The sequence below is a fragment of the Leucopleurus acutus genome (genome assembly GCF_964270905.1).
Source record: "Leucopleurus acutus genome assembly, chromosome: 1".
Lineage (NCBI taxonomy): Eukaryota > Metazoa > Chordata > Mammalia > Artiodactyla > Delphinidae > Leucopleurus > Leucopleurus acutus.
This window is the reverse complement of record NC_139142.1, coordinates 38,292,944-38,310,873: the sequence shown is the minus strand read 5'-3', so window position 1 is coordinate 38,310,873 and position 17,930 is coordinate 38,292,944. Positions and strand designations below refer to the sequence as shown.

Sequence of the window (17,930 nt, the reverse complement as noted above, 5' to 3'; positions counted from 1 at the left end):
TTTCATATTTATGGGGTTGATAAAAATCAGCTTATAAGATGGTGGCTGTTATTTAAGACAGAGGGAGTAGGGATATCCTTACATAAGAGTTCATGATTACTATCTAAGTATAATGTTAAAAAAGGAGAGGTATAGTTGAGCAAAAATGCAATTCATGCACAAACCCCATAGCAATAAGTTCTCAGCATCCCACACAGCTATCTGACTGAGGCAACAAAACAGTCATTTAAATGGAGCAAACACTGCCTATTGGGGAAAATAACCTAACACTAAGTTACAGAAAAATATCCTATGGAAAGGGATCACAAAATGGCACTAACATTTTAAAATGTTGAATGCTTCCCTGGCATTAATTTATAATTTTAACTTAACAGAAGAGTGAGGAAATGACAGCTCAATACAGTCGGCCTGAGATCAAATTTGTCATGGCAACATTGGCAGGTTGGACCCTGATTCTTTAACTATTACATTGCCTTGGTTAACAAAATTCATACCTTTTAAAAGTATAGAGATTATAAATAAATGTAAAGTGTACATGCAGTCAACTGTATAATATACAAGCGATATCTATGTTTTTAATAATTATCTTCTTTGGCAGGCCAGAATCCAGCTGGACATGCAATATTTACATATCAAAATCCATATTGTGTTCATCATATTGAAAGCAAGTGAAAATATATATATATGTATATACTGTATATACACACGTATGTATATAGATGTATATACTGTTTTTAATATATTAACAAATATATATGTGTATGTATGTGTGTGTGTGTGTGTGTGTGTGTGTATATATATATATATATATATATATATATATATATATATATTAAAAGTGGATTTCATCTTTGTCAGATTCAGGTGACTCAGGCCTTGAAACACTAAAAATATCCTGACATGGTATTTGGGGAGGTACTTGGAGCGGCATTTGGGATTTGGGAGAAGAGGTCGGGGGCACACTTTTTTCTGAAAGTATTTTTAAAATTTCTGCCACCTGCTTCTCCAGGGCAGTCATTCTGCAGCTTAGCAGCTGAATGTCCTCTTTAAGTTCGTGCTTGACTTCCTGCAGTGTGGTCTGTAAGGCCTGCTCAGGGATGGGATAAAAGGGGTGCTTGGCATCAGCCTGGATGGGGCTATGCTCTAGTGGACTTCGTGCCTCCCCAGCCTTATCCAAAAGAAGGTCACTTTTTGTAATGCCACTGTCACAAGAATCTGTTTTTCTTAGTGGATTTTTGGTGACGCTGTTCTCTGAATCACTGCCCTTGGGGTCCTCGGAGAGTAGCCCCATCGACTCAGCTTTAGTGACATTATTCCAGTCTTCCTTCTTCTCCTCATGGGCTCCCATATTATTCTTGAGTCGCAGCCACCCTTTCCCATTTCCATTCTTCATTCTCATGGGGCTGTTGACTTTGAGACATTTGGGGTCAGCACCGCCACTGGGCTTGAGTTCCATGGCATCACGGTTGTTTTGTTTGAGGGACTCGCTGGTTTTCACATAGGCCAGAGATGTCTGAATGGGCGTAATCTGTGACACGGTGACCACACTGGTGCCAGTGATGGAGGCTCCGTTCTGTAAGGAGCGGCTTTCTACCTGCAGCTGGTTCCGCTCAGGGTCACTCTGCGTTGACCCCTGATTCCGCAGCTCCTTCTGCTGCTTGAACTTCTGGAAGAGCTTTCTTACCGGGTGGTCCACGGGTATGCTGAGGGTGACCTCATTCTTTTGCCTGAGGCGCTCCTCCTCTTCTTTCTTCACATCACTGATTTTGCGGAAAATGATCTGTGGAGGGGGAGAGAGATAAAAAAACATGATTATAAAAACAGTAGGCATAGAGGGAACTTACCTCAACATAATAAAGGCCATATATGACAAACCCACAGTCAACAGCATTCTCAATAGTGAAAAACTGAAACCACTTCCAGTAAGATTAGGGACAAGACAAGGTTGCCCACTCTCACCACTATTATTCAACATAGTTTTGGAAGTTTTAGGCACAGCAATCAGAGGAGAAAAAAAAATAAAAGGAATCCAAATAGGAAAAGAAGAAGTAAAGCTGTCACTGTTTGCAGATGACATGATACTATACATAGAGAATCCTAAAGATGCTACTAGAAAAATACTAGAGCTAATCAATGAATTTGGTAAAGTAGCAGGATACAAAATTAATGTACAGAAATCTCTTGCATTCCTATACACTAATGATGAGAAATCTGAAAGAGAAATTAAGGAATCATTCTCATTTACTATTGCAACAAAAAGAATAAAATACCTAGGAATAAACCTACCTAAGGAAGAAAAAGACCTGTACTCAGAAAACTATAAGACACTGATGAAAGAAATCAAAGATGATACAAACAGATGGAGAGATATACCATGTTCTTGGATTGGAAGAATCAACATTGTGAAAATGACACTACTACCCAAAGCAATCTACAGATTCAATGCAATCCCTATCAAACTACCAATGGCATTTTTCACAGAACTAGAACAAAAAAATTCACAATTTGTATGGAAACACAAAAGACCCCGAATAGCCAAAGCAGTCTTGAGAACGAAAAACGGAGTTGGAGGAATCAGGCTTCCTGACTTCATACTATACTACAAAGCTACAGTAATCAAGACCGTATGGTACTGGCACAAAAACAGAAATATAGATCAATGGAACAGGATAGAAAGCCCAGAGATAAATCCACACACATATGGTCACCTTATCTTTAATAAAAGAGGCAAGAATGTACAGTGGAGAAAAGACAGTCTCTTCAGTAAGTGGTGCTGGGAAAACTGGACAGCCACATGTAAAAGAATAAAATTAGAACACTCCCTAACACCATACACAAAAATAAACTCAAAATGGATTAAAGATCTAAATGTAAGGCCAGATACTATAAAACTCGTAGAGGAAAACAGGAAGAACACTCTACAACATAAATCACAGCAAGATTCTTTTTGATACCCCTCGTAGAGAAATGGAAATAAAAACAAAAATAAACAAGTGGGACCTAATGAAACTTAAAACCTTTTGCACAGCAAAGGAAAGCATCAATAAGATGAAAAGACAACACCCAGAATCAGAGAAAATATTTGCAAATGAAGCAACGGACAAAGGATTAATCTCCATGATATACAAGCAGCTCATGCAGCTTAATATCAAAAAAAACAAACAACCCAATCCAAAAATGGGCAGAAGACCTAAATAGACATTTCTCCAAAGAAGAGATATAGATTGCCAACAAATACATGAAAGAATGCTCGACATCACTAATCATTAGAGAAATGCACGTCAAAACTACAATGAGGTATCACCTCACACCAGTCAGAATGGCCATCATCAAAAAATCTACAAACAATAAATGCTGGAGAGGGTGTGGAGAAAAGGGAACCCTCTTGCACTGTTGGTGGGAATGTAAATTGATACAGCCACTATGGAGAACAGTATGGAGGTTCCTTAAAAAACTAAAAATAGAACTACCATATGACACAGCAATCCACTACTGGACATATACCCTGAGAAAACCATAATTCAAAAAGAGTCATGTACCATAGTGTTCATTGCAGCACTATTTAGAACAGCCAGGACATGGAAGCTACCTAAGTGTCCACTGAAAGATGAATGGATAAAGAAGATGTGGTACATATATAGAATGGAATATTACTCAGCCATAAAAAGAAACAAAACTGAGTTATTTGTATTGAGGTGGATGGACCTAGAGTCTGTCATACAGAGTGAATGAAGTAAGTCAGAAAGAGAAAAACAAATACCGTATGCTAACACATATATATGGAAACTAAAAAAAAAACAAAAAAGGTTCTTAAGAACCTTTGGGCAGGACAGGAATAAAGATGCAGATATAGAGAATGGACTTGAGGACACGGGGAGGGGGAAGGGTAAGCTGGGATGAAGTGCGAGAGTGGCATGGACATAGATACACTACCAAATGTAAAATAGATAGCTAGTGGGAAGCAGCCGCGTAGCACAGGGAGATCAGCTTGGTGCTTTGTGACCACCTAGAGGTGTGGGATAGGGAGGGTGGGAGGGAGACGCAAGAGGGAGGAGATATGGGGATATATGTATATGTATAGCTGATTCACTTTGTTATACAGCAGAAACTAACACACCATTGTAAAGCAATTATACTCCAATAAAGATGTTAAAATAATAATAAAAATAATAAAATTATCTTATTGAAAATAAATAAATAAAAAATAAAAACATATGACTTTATACTTGTGTGACAAGATACCAGTTGTACTTTGTTTTATAAAGAAAACCCTTGAAGATAGGGTAAGATCATTTCTAAAGGGAAAAATATTTCAATGCCAGTTAACAGATGCAATACACTTAAAATTCAACATAGAAACACTGATGAAACTTGCTTAGCTTACTTAGTTCCACTTCCTTGCATATCAGAGAGGGAGTATAGTAAAGAGACAACTGAACAGAGCTATTTGCTTTCATGTTCATGTTCCCATTTCATAGAAAAAATATAAATATATAAATGTAAACATTTATGTTAGTATATATATATATGTGTGTATACTTTTATGTGTAAGAAAACATTTGTCTCTTAATTTTCCTTGCAGTACATCACTATTTTTTGTAAGGTTTTCTTTTGAATCATATAGATATGATCCAAAGCCATTTTTAATGCCATCTGCTGTTTAGAGGCCAAACGGTAAGAGTTCTAGGCTATAAAACTACTGAAGAGTTAAACAGTTTACCAACATAGCACCTGGGTTGGGTGGGAGGAGGGATTAAATTTATTTATGTGGCTCCAGAGGGCAGAACAAGGATTTATACTTAGAAGTTTCTGGAAGGTAAATACCAAGTCAGTATACAAATTTCATTTCCAACTACTACCTATTAATTGAATAAATTGCCTTGAAAACTCATGAAACTCACACCACTGAAATAGCCAAACAGAAATATGAATGTTGTCTGTGTAATACTTTCACTGAGGAGGTTGGACTCTTCAAATTCCAATATTCTTTAAAATTCAAATATAAAATTAAATATATAGTACATGTAGCATTAGATGACTATTCACAAATAAGTAAGCATAAATTTTATTAATAATATATTTTGAAAATAATACTGGGAAAAGTTACAACTCCATCAAGAGAAATTTAAAAGGCTATGTAAGAAATTATTACCACTTATATTATCAGAGTTGGAAATGAATTTGGTAAGCGTGAGATTTTTGATCAGTCATTTAAAGAACAAAATAACTGCAGATGAGGGTTATAAGGAATATTCACAAGGGAGTTATATTAATGTGCTTTCAGAATCAGACAATTTTATGACGCTAGCAAAATCACTTACCTCCATCACCCTCTCTCATTAAGCTGTTGGTTAGATTAGAAATACATGTGGAGCACATAGTCTCTAGCACATAATAGACATTCAAAATATGCTGGTTGTCTCCCCTGAACTCTCGTAAAATACTTCCTGTTTGAAAACATTTTCATCACCTCTTGGAGATTCAGCAGCTTCCAGGAATAAAATATAGTCATTGACCTTATACTAGAAACCAATACTAGTGATGATCACTGCAAACACAAAAGTCAAGGAGAAGCAATCCTCCATCTACAAGCACATTTTCTAAATTAAGATTGATACACGAAATATAGCTTATCAAGTGGCAATAATTTGTATTTTAAAATAAATATTCTCTAAATTCAATAACTGTCCATTAACACCAGCATATTTTTCCTTCTCTACTGGCACATGAAGTTGGGTATTTTTTAAAAATGTAATACTAATCTCTAAGTCTGACATCAAAGTTCTAGGAGTTTAATTAGAAGTCTTTTAAAGGGTTGACATGTTTCTTATGCTTCCTGAGTAAACAGGGCTTGTGCTAAACCTTCAAGATATTAACACTCTTTGGACAGGACAAATCAAAACATGGAAACACAGATACTCTATTCCTATATCATCCCCGTTCACTGAAAAGGGATTTACTTTGATTCCATCAACTGACATGACATCCTCCTTCCCACTCCGCTCTGACCTTGTTTGCCTTTTTAAAGGTAGTTACTTAACCTTGGAAAGACATAGCCTTAGTGCAGTGTGGTAACTGAGATTACCCTTCGTGTTTGGGGAAAAAAGCATCTATTTCAAATGAACAGTGGAGGAGGGCACATAGGGGTGTCAGATAAAATGCAGGACATCCATGCAATATTTAGGACACACACTAAGAAATCATGCATTATTTATCTGAATGGGACATACTGATACTGCCATGTGAAGTTCACAGTTTATGAAAGATTTGGGGTTCCTGGAGACTGAGAATCTGTGGACATCTTAGGCCACAGCTTTATGTTTTAAATTTTCAATACAATGGCTAATAATTGCTTATAATTACAGTATGCTTACCAAGTTTGGGATGCTGTGTGATTTAAGGGTATAATGTACCCATGTAAAATATCAGAAGAAAAAGCCTTCTTTATCCAGTTTCCCTTACCACCAGCCGGCCCCACCCCACCAAGAACCAACAAAGGCATTTGCACTGCTACTATTAAGTGGAGAACAAAGACTCCTAATGCCAAACTACTGAGAACAAAGAAAAAAAAAAAATTCTGTCACAGGGCCAGGCTGCCAGTCTGCATCAAGGGACAAATGAAATAGAACTGGGTTGGCATATTTTGCCACCAAGAAAATGTAAAATGAAATGAGAAAGAATGAGGTTTTGTATATGGAAGACAGAATCCTAAGAGTTCACACCTGGATTTGATAAACTATTTACAATAACCAGGCTTTTAAGCCAGAGGTCACTCTAAAAAAACTATTGGTCTGAATGGAGTTTACTGAATGAGACTAAATTTATTTTATTTCTTTTGACTGCAGAACAGAAATTATGGCTTATTGAAAAATACTTATAAAAATTTTCATATAACAAAGAGGTCACAAACATATTATCTCATTTAACTGTCATAACTACTCTATGAGATAGGTCCTATTATTCTCATGTTACGGAAGAGCAAACTGAGGCACAAAGAGTTTAAATGGTTTGCATTAGGTCACACAGCTAGTAAGTGGCCAGGATACAAATCCAAGGAGTCAGATTACAAATAGTCTTAACCATTATACTCTACTGCAGCTCCTCAAAATAACTTTGACACCACCTTCTGGACCCTGTGAAAACCTGGATAGGTGAGTGGGTGAAGTAGTGAGTGATACAGTAGTTTAACAACCAACAGGTAACCCTTCATAGAGCATTTGCCATGATGAACCATCCCTCAAAGTGGTGAATTGAACAAACAATTGAAGCTCTGTGCTTGTTAAGCAAGTAGAGAGTTGACAAATTCTTGCTGAGTAGAATCAGGTTCAAATCTTTGACCCACAAATCAATCTTTAAAGAACTTGAATCAGAATCCTTCAATTGTAAGAATAGAATGACATCCATTAAGAACTTATTTTCTAGTTGATGACAAAGCAAAACTTTCCTAATGCAAGCTAAGAGAATATAGGCCCTGAAATTAAAAACAAAAAAACAGGGTTGATTTTATTATATTTACAGGGTTTTAAGACTAATAATCTACTGAGGTGTCACAAGCAGTTGATCTACGTCTTACATGTAAAGCATGATAGCTTTTTGTTGTATCTTAAGTTATAAAAAATTTATTATATAACAAATAAGAAAAAACCCACTGCATTTCAAAACTTTTAAAGGTAATAAGCCATCCCTATAAGTTCTTATAGTTTTGAAGATCACTTTATGACCCTAAACTCCAAGTTTGAATAACAATCTATTTTTATTACTAAGGAGACTACATTTCATCATAAAAAAATAGGATGGAAATTATTCTACATTACTATTACAAGTATGAACATTCTCAAATTATCTGAGCTCATGCTGAATCTTTCCTTTTAAAGAAGTGCTTTTTACCTTTAACTTTTTAATCATGTAAAATAAAATGGTTCAAATTAATAAGGAATAGAAAGATTGATAAATTTTATTTAGTTAAACCTTCCAAAACAGTATATAGTTTAGTTTAAAAACCTGCATGCTACTTTTTGGCAATTGAAAGAATCTTCAAACAATGAGTTTTCATAACCCAGTTGATTCTTACATTGGTAATGTGTCACACAGAGAGTAAACATTTTCCTGTTAATTCAATAGTTCAATACATAAGCTATATAGATGAATTCTGCTTAATGAAAACATGGAAATGATGATGATTATTCCCTAGAAGGCAAAGATTAAAAAACAAAATCCCCCAAAACATTATTTTAGAAAATGTTAAAGAATCTGAATGAAGTTCATAGGAGATCAACTTACATGAATTAAATCATGTAAAAAAAATGTATATCCATGATTATCAACATGGTGTTTGATAATCAAATTAGCTTTTAAAAAATGCAACATTTGTTTTTTTTCTCAGTGTTAATAACCTAGAACCTTCTGCACTTGATGTATTCTGTGTCTTTTGCCCAATGGCAAATCAAATTGCTAATGAACACCAAAAAATTAAGGACAAAATTAAAAAAGAAAAATCACGAATCAGGCTATGATTCTAGCCACACATTTATTGGTAGAATGCACAACAGTCTGTACTCTTTCTATCAGCAAAGAGGTTTATTTCATTTAAGCTTTTCTTCTTGTTGCTTCATTAGGTTCTGGGGAGCCCATGCTAGAAGATTTAATTTATTTAAATGATAAAATCTTCTTAAACTTAACAGGGAACATGGCCAACTGAGCTTTCCATTTCAAAAGTAGGACATTTGATCATAAAAGGGATACCAAAATTAAATAATTTGAATGTGTACTGAACTTTGAAATCCTATAAAGGCAAGGGGAAAAAAGGGGTTAGAATCATTTATTTAATGACATGGATTTAGTGTTATGTAATTTGGAGGATAGAGGTGTGCTCTCTGAAACGACCCATCACTTTCCAGATCTGTGAATTGACTAGGAATCTATAGCTATATGCAATCAAGCAGCAGCTCCAGTTCATCTGCTATTTAAGGCTCTAGTTGGTTTGGTTCTTTGGTTCTTTTTCCTGCTTCTGTAAACTTAGTCACTAATTCTAACTCTAGTCCTTTCAGTCATTCCAACCTGAACTAATACAACAAAGCGGTACTTATTAAACACCATCATGTATATATCAGAGGCTATAAACTTTTCTTAACGAAGGCCACAGTGACAACTGTGGTGGGTGAACATGTGTGACTGAAGGATAACAATGATATCACACTCTGTTTGAAATATGGTTGCCTCGTTTCATTTCAGCCACTTATAGATCTATAGGCTCTTCAGGGGCAAGGAATGTGTTACAGATCTAGTTTAGCCTCTTTGGTCCTAAATAAACTTTTGAGGAATTAATTAATTAACTGATTAATGTAAAGAAAAAGGAAGGAAGGGAGGTGAGTAGAAAGGAAAAAGGACGTGAGAAAAAGAATATGTTTTGATTTTGTTAATGTGTTGGGAAATGCCTAATGTGAGTAAGGGTGGTGAGTAAGATGCAAACGCAGGACATTCTAGAATTACTGATACAATTACATGTTTTTATAACTAAAGTATTTTTTCATTAAAAAAATAATAAAATAAGGAAGCTAAAGTCTTCAAAACCAAGAATATAGCTGTTCCAAGGTAAAGCTGGCAAGGTTTAGATTCACTGTCTCAAATACTGCAGTAATCCATGATTTGTCCTCCTTGCCTCAATTTCTAGCTTCATTTCCCTTTATTCCATTCTTTGCTATTGTGTATCAGATATGATAGTGTCCCAAGCAAAAAATCACAAAGTAAAACTAAAGCTCTTTAATCAAGTCAGCAAGCCTACCATGGTTCAGTCTACCTGCCCCTCCAATCTCTATTTTCTCCAGTCTCACTTGACCTTAACACACCAGCCACTGAATCACTTTGAGATCCAGAATCTAACACTGCACATATTGTTCTCTCTCCTCCTAACCTGCTGGGGAGCTCCTACTTATCCTTTAATCCTCAACCCAACTGTGCTCTTTTTTATGAGGTAGGACCAGCTACATAATATGTAGGGCCAAATACAACATAAAAATTCAGGCCCTCTAACATCATGCTTAATGGTAAAATACTGAAAGCTCTCCCCTGAGTTCAGGAAAGAGAAAAGCATGTACCATCTTGCCATCCCCTATTCATCATTGTGCTAAAGGTTCTAGCCAGAGAAATTGTCAAGAAGATGAAATAAAAGATATCCAGAATGAAAAAGAATTAAAACTATCTTGATTTGGAGATGACATGATTAGGTACACAGAAAATCCACTCGCGCACGCACACACACACACACAAAACTATTAGAGCTAATAAAGGAGTTCAGCAAGAATACAGGATACAAAATCAATATAAAAGTTAGTTGTACTTCTATACACTAGTAATGAACCATCTGAAAATAAAGCTAATAAAATAACATCATTGAAAATAGCATCAAAGAGAATAGAATACTTAGGAAAAATTTTAACAAAATAAGTGTAGGACTTATACACAAAAACTATAAAACATTGTTGAAATAAATTAAAGAAGACCTAAATAAATAGAAAGACATCTCATGTTTATGGGTTGAAAGACTTAATATTGTTAACATGACAGTATTCCCCAAATTGATCTGTAGATTTAGTTCAATTCCTATCAAAATTATTACTACTTATTTTTCAGAAATTGACAAGCTGATCCTAAAATTCAGGTGCAAATGCGAGGGACTCAGAATAGCTTAAAAAAATCAAAATATACGAATGTAATTGGAGGATTCATACTTCCCAGTTTAAAAACTTATTACAACGAATTAGAGAAATGCAAATCAAAACTATGATGAGGTATCACCTCACACCAGTCAGAATGGCCATCATCAAAAAATCTACAAACTATAAATGCTGAAGAGGGTGTGGAGAAAAGGGAACCCTCCTACACTGTTGGTGGGAATGTAAATTGATACAGCCACTATGGAGAACAGTATGGAGGTTCCTTAAAAAACTAAAAATAGAACTACCATGTGACCCAGCAATCCAACTCCTGGGCATATACCTGGAGGAAACCATAATTCAAAAAGATACATGCACCCCAATGTTCATTTCAGCACTATTTATAATAGCCAGGACATGGAAGCATCCTAAATGTCCATCAACAGAAGAATGGATAAAGAACATATGGCACATATATACAATGGAATATTACTCAGCCATAAAAAAGAACAAAATAATACCATTTGCAGCCACATGGATGGACCTAGAGATAGTCATAGTGAGTGAAGTAAGCCAGACACAGAAAGACAAATATCATATGATATTGCTTATATGTATTATCTAAAAACAAGGGTGCAAATTAACTTATTTACAAAATAGAAGTAGAGTCATGGATGTAGAAAACAAGCTTATGGTTACGAGGGGATAAGGGGGCAGGGATAAACTGGGAGATTGGGACTGACATATACATACTATTTACTATATATAAAATAGATAACTAATAAGAACCTGCTGTACAGCACAGGGAACTCTACTCAATACTCTGTAATGGCCTATATGGGAAAAGAATCGAAAAAAAAAAAAAATCCAGAACATGAGGGAAAGAACCTTGTTACAAAGCTATAGTAATCAAGACAGTGTGGTGCTAGCATATATATCAATGGAATAGAACTAAGATAAATAAATAAATAAACACATAAATAAATAAATATACCTATGCATTTATGGTCAATTGCTTTTTGACAAGGATGCCAAGGGGGTTCAATGAAGAAAGATCAATCTTTTCAACAAATGGTGCTGGAGCAACTGCATATTTACCAATAAAATATGAATATCGGGCTTCCCTGGTGGCGCAGTGGTTGAGAGTCTGCCTGCCGATGCGGGGGACGCGGGTTCGTGCCCCAGTCCGGGAAGATACCACATGCCGCGGAGCGGCTGGGCCCGTGAGCCATGGCCACTGAGCTTGCGCGTCCAGAGCCTGTGCTCCACAACGGGAGAGGCCACAACAGTGACAGGCCCGTGTACCGCAAAAAAAAAAAAAAAAAAATATATATATATATATATATATATATGAATATGGATGACAGCCTCATACCATATACAAAATTTAACTCCAAATGTATCAAAGACCTAAATGTAAGAGCTAAAACTATAAAATTCCTAGAAGAAATCCACAGCACAAATTTTAATGACCTTGAATTAGGCAAAGCTTTCTTAGACACCTAAATCTCAAGCTACCAAATATATTAAATAAATAAATTGGGCTTCACAAAAATTCAAAACTTTTTTGCTTCAAAGGACACTATCACAAAAGTAAAAAAACTCACAAAATGGGAGAAAATATTTGCAAATCATATACCTGATCTAGCATACAGAATATATAAAGACCTATTACGATTCAACAATTAAAACACAAAAAAATTTAAATTTAAAAATAGTTACAATAGCCAGAACATGGAAGCAACCTTAATGTCCATCGACAGATGAATGGATAAAGAAGATGTGGAACATATATACAATGTTAGTCATAAAAAAGAATTAGTCATAAAAAAATGAAATAATACCATTTGCAGCAACACAAATAGACCTAGAGATTATCATACTAAGTGAAGTAAGTCAGACAGAGAAAGACAAATATCATATGATATTGCTTATACGTGGAATCTAAAAAAGAAAATGATACGAATAAATTTATATACAAAACAGAAATAGACTCATAGATATAGAAAACAAACTTATGGTTACCAAAGGGGAAACGGTAGAGGGGGAGGGATAAATTAGGTGTGAGATTAACACATACACACTACTATATATAAAATAGATAACCAACAAGGACCTACTGTATAGCACAGGGAACTATACTCAATATTTTGTAATAACCTATAAGGGAAAACAATCTGAAAAAGAATATATATATATATATATATATATGTGTGTGTGTGTGTGTGTGTGTGTATATATATATATATATATATATATGTATATGTATGTATGTATAACTGAATCACTTTGCTGTACACCGGAAATTAACACAACATCGTGAGTCCACTATACTTCTATAAAAAATATATGTATATAAATGGTCAAAGAATTTGAATAGACATTTCCCCAAAGATGGTATACAAATGACCAACAGGCACATGAAAAGATGTTCAGCATAATTAGTCATTAGGGAAATGCAAGTCAAAACCACAATGATATACATTTCACATCCTCTAGGATGGCTATAATTAAAAGATAACAAGTATTATTAATAACAGAAAATACCAAGTGTTGGGAGGATGTAGAGAAATTGGAACCCTCATTCATTGCTGGTGGGAATATTAAGTGCTACAGCCTCTGTGGAAAACAGCGTGGCAGTTTTGCAAAAAGTTAAACATAGAGTAGTCATACGACCCAGCAATTCCACTCCTAGGTGTACATCCAAAAAAATTAAAAACATACAGTCATGTAAAAACTTATACATGAATGTTCATAGTAGAATTATTCATGATAGACCAGAAGTAGAAACAACCCAAATATCTATTAATGGATGAATCAGCAAACAAAATGTGGTATAACTTTACAATGGAATATTACCCTGCCATAAAAGGAAACGAAGTACTGATACATGCTACACCTTGAAAATATGACCCTAAGCGAAAGAAGCCTAACACAAAATGTTATATATTGTATGATTTCACTTATATGAAGTGTATAGAATAGGCAAATTTAGTCAGAAAGTATATTAATGTTTTCCAGGGGCATGGGTATGTGGGAAATGGGGAATGACTACCAGCAGCTGTGGGGTTTCTTTTTGGGATAATGAAAATGTTCTGGAATTAGACAGTGATGATGGTCGCACAACTTTGTGAATATACTAAAAAACACTGAATTGTACACTTTAAAATGGTGAATTGTATGGTGTGTGAAGTATATCACTACAAAAAAAGCAGGTCTCCTTGTTCAAAATTATTAAGAATTTCAAGATAGTAGCAGCAGAGTATTCAACCAAGAGCAGGGCTCTTCTAATTGCAAGGCCTGCACGACTGCACGGGTTGGGCATCCATGAAGCTAGCCCTGCTGGGAGGCTTTCACTTACCGCCCCAGATAGAATTGGGTCCATCCTATTCTACACTCTAATGGCATTTATTTTGTGACACCTTAATGGTGAGATACAGCAGCAAACAAGATATTCACTCACATTGTGAGTATTTGTTAAACACCTACCATGTTTCAGGCCCTGTTTTGGAGTTAGGTATACATCAGTAAACAAAACAAAACCCCTTAAATATTCCATAAAATGTCAGGTGATGATGTGGGGTACAAAGAAAAATAAAGAGTGGCAAAGTGGTTGGGTCTCTATGAGGAAGTGTTACTGGAGCAAAGATAGTCATGGAATGAAGAAGTGGGCCATGCAGATGGCCATGGGGAGAGGGGGACCCCGAGCTGAGAGGATGCTCTGCATGTCTGAGGAATGGTAAGGAGGGCAGAGTGGGTGGCACTTCGTACATGGGGAGAATGACTGGTGAGGAGGCCAGGGACTTTGGTTGTTAAATGTGAGGAGAAGCCACGGAGACTTTGGAGCAGAGGATTCACACTGTCTCACTTCCACTCTAAAAGGATAGCTCAGGCTGCTGCGGGGAAAATAAATTGTACGGTCGGAATGATAGGAGGAGGGTACCAATCAGGAGGCTTTTTGAGTTAATTCTGGGGGGACATCATGGTGACTTAGACCAGAGAGGTAGAAATGGAGGTAGTGACCAGTGGTCAAATTCTGGATTTATTTTGCCAGTAAGACTAATGAGCTGGATAAACAATCAGAGAAGAGAATTTTTTTTTTTTTAAGTCTCTCTTTAGGCTAAGCAAAAGTACCATTTTCTGAGATGGTGAAACCTGATATGGTGCCCTATACAGTATAAAGACAAGTAATCTGCCCCCCTAGACACACACACACACACAAATATGCATGCATATATATACACATGCATATATAAACATGTGCACAATGTATAAAAGTGGAGCAGGAACAGGATAACTGACTAAACACTCCCATAAAAAGGGGTAGGGAATAATGGCTGAGAGGCTCAGCAGTTGCTGGTCCACAGCAATGAGGAAATCTGCCAGGCAGGCATTGTGAGGCCCCTCTGCCCTGGCAGTAGGGTAAATTCCTTTGTTGGTCTCTCAGTCTGCTATCTGGGATAAGCTCTCTCATCCATTGTTCTCTGTGGCTCCTGATTCTTTCTCTTTGGATGTTCTTTTTTGTCCTTTTCCCTCTATAGTTCAAACCTAATTTGGGGATTGGAGAATTTGTCCAAGAATTTGTCCTCCTCAGCTTCTTCCTGCCTGTGCAAATTTGGGGGCCTAAGGTTTGGTTTTGAGCTCACATAGTAAAATGACTTTTTAAGACCAAGCTTATGGTTTCTTTGGCAATATAATTATCTAAAATATTTAGTAAGTTTCTGATCTGTTGATAGTCAATTCCGTGCTCCTGCAACCTCACAAAAAGTTCTTTCCTAGATATAATTCTCAAGCCTGGTTTAATCCTTTTCTTTGTTGGCACCATGTCTCTCTGTTGCTCTCTGCCTCTGTCTCTTTCTCCATGATGGAAACTACTTTGAAGGCATCGGGCTTGATGGGAGGTCATATCTGATCTTTGCCACAAAACTGTCTTAATAGACTATTTTGTACAATGACTTCTCAATCTTATTTCTGATTTTCCCTGTTCTAAATTCCTTTCCATATCTGCTTACAAGCCAGCCAATTCTTGCCGGTGATCACCTCTTTCTTCTCATGCCTTGCTAAATGTAACCAGTCACAACCCCAACTCACTACTATACTATTCTGCTTTCCAAACTGTTCCAAAAGAAATACAGCATTGGAAGGCAATCAGAGATAGCCACTTTACCGAATGTTTTGTCACTGGAAAATATTTGTCTACATCTTTTCAAGTCTCAAATATCAATATCCTTACTTATTTCTACTCCTGCTAAGTTAATGCCACATATTTTAGAATTAATGGTGGCAAAGTCTCACTATTGATATCAATTTATGCTCATGCCCAGGAGCATTGCATTTTTCCCCAGTGGTACAAACATGAGAGTATATTTAACACACTGTACTGTACAGTTTAAGTTGGTAAGTTTTATGTTATGTTTTTTCCAACAAAAATTCAAATAATATCTAAAAATAGAACCATAAACTTTCCAAAAATTACTTTCAACTCACAAACTTCCTCTCACACAAAAAAATATAAATTTATCAATAAATAGACATGAAATTAAGACTATTTCCATAACTATTCACCAAGACAAATGAAAATATTGATCATTAACCCAGAAGAAAAATAATTACATAAGTCATGAACAATGCAGGGGTAATAATTAAACAAACATTCACATAGTTTTACTGGAGACAGACATACTGGAGATTGAAATTTGAATTCAACACCACATTGTCTTAAGTATACTGAGTTGAAAATTGTCATTTACATACTTGATATATTGGTAAAAACCAAAACAAAACTAACTAATTTGGGGGAACCTGACATTAAAAAAGGAAATAATTGTAAAGGCATTGCTAAACAAGAATAAAAGAAAATTTATTGCCCCAGAATCCGAACACAACGTATTATGTACTATTAAGAAAAAAAAAGACTCCTCCTAAATAACTATAATTTTCAACCGTGACTATTTGTTAGCATTTAAAAATTCAGGAGAAGATTCAGAAGAATAAAGTTATTTTATTTCAAAATTCTTAGTATAGAATTTTTAGCACACTCAAGTTCAAAGGAACAAAACTGATGAAGAAAAACCATGTCTATTATGTTTTGTTATGAATAGCTAAGAATAAAGCCCCTAGTATAGCCTGAGACCCATACATGAACCACTAGACTACACTGCTTTTGGGAACATAATTATTGTATTCATAGTAGCTATTGCTTCCACATATTTTCATCTTGGAATTACTGCAATAAAAATATTGGATTAAGGGAATTTTACTAAGTATTTCCCATGGATTATTTGCTCATTTAAATTTCACAATAATCCATTTTATAGATTAAAAAACTGAGGCTTAGATTTAAAAATCTTCCCCAGGGCTTCCCTGGTGGCGCAGTGGTTGGGAGTCCGCCTGCCGATGCAGGGGACGCGGGTTCGTGCCCCGGTCCGGGAGGATCCCACATGCTGCGGAGCGGCTGGGCCCGTGAGCCATGGCCACTGAGCCTGCGCATCCAGAGCCTGTGCTCCGCAACGGGAGAGGCCACAACAGTGAGAGGCCTGTGTACCTCAAAAAAAAAAAAAAAAATCTTCCCCAAGTCTACACAGCTAATGAGAGACAAAGTGTGGTTTCCAACGGGTTCTATTGAACTCAACTAGACTAGTCTGATTTAGGAATGCCTGATCTAAATTTAAGAGAGATGCAAAGGATTTAAAGGCTCAAAGGACTGGGGAGAAGGAAATTATATGATAAGGGAGGTTAAATTACTTTAATAATGGCATACACCAAAGTCATGACTCTAGGCTAAAAGTTTAATACACAGGAGATGTAGACATGTGAATATGTAATGGGACTCTTCAGTACGCAAGTAGAAAATAACATTGTTTAACATTTGTCAAAGATGATACATTTTATAACACACTTTAGCATATGTTACCTCATCCCCTGTCCCACTGCAACTCTACAAATCAGGAAGGGCAATTATTATTATCCCTATTTAACAGATGAAGGTCAGAGAAGTTATGTGACTTGCTTAAACTCATTTAGCTAGTAAATGGCCAAGCTGGGACTGAAATCTATTTCCTGATGTCAACTCCAGTGCTCCTTCCACTATTCCATGCTGACATTCCTAATGCTATGTATAATTTTGTTTTGTAGTTTACAGTGCACTTTCAGCTATATTACCCTACTGGATCTCACTTGATACTATTCCTTTGTCCCCAGGAACACGCCTAATATGTGGCTTTAGCTTTTGCCTTGTAAGATAATTGCTGTGCCTCAGGGAGAACAATTACTGAGGTA

General features: G+C 36.0%; 1 protein-coding gene across 1 annotated transcript in view; it reads right to left on the bottom strand.

Annotated features, from left to right (window-relative positions):
- Window positions 1-832: 832 nt before the first annotated feature.
- The window catches only part of KCNH5 (potassium voltage-gated channel subfamily H member 5), a gene marked incomplete at both ends in the record, with an annotated part of 335,605 nt that continues 318,507 nt past the window's right edge, over window positions 833-17,930 (bottom strand). The window contains one exon of the mRNA XM_082840811.1: window positions 833-1,780. Within this exon, the coding sequence (XP_082696937.1) occupies window positions 833-1,780 (948 nt within the window). The remainder of the gene's footprint in view (window positions 1,781-17,930) is intronic.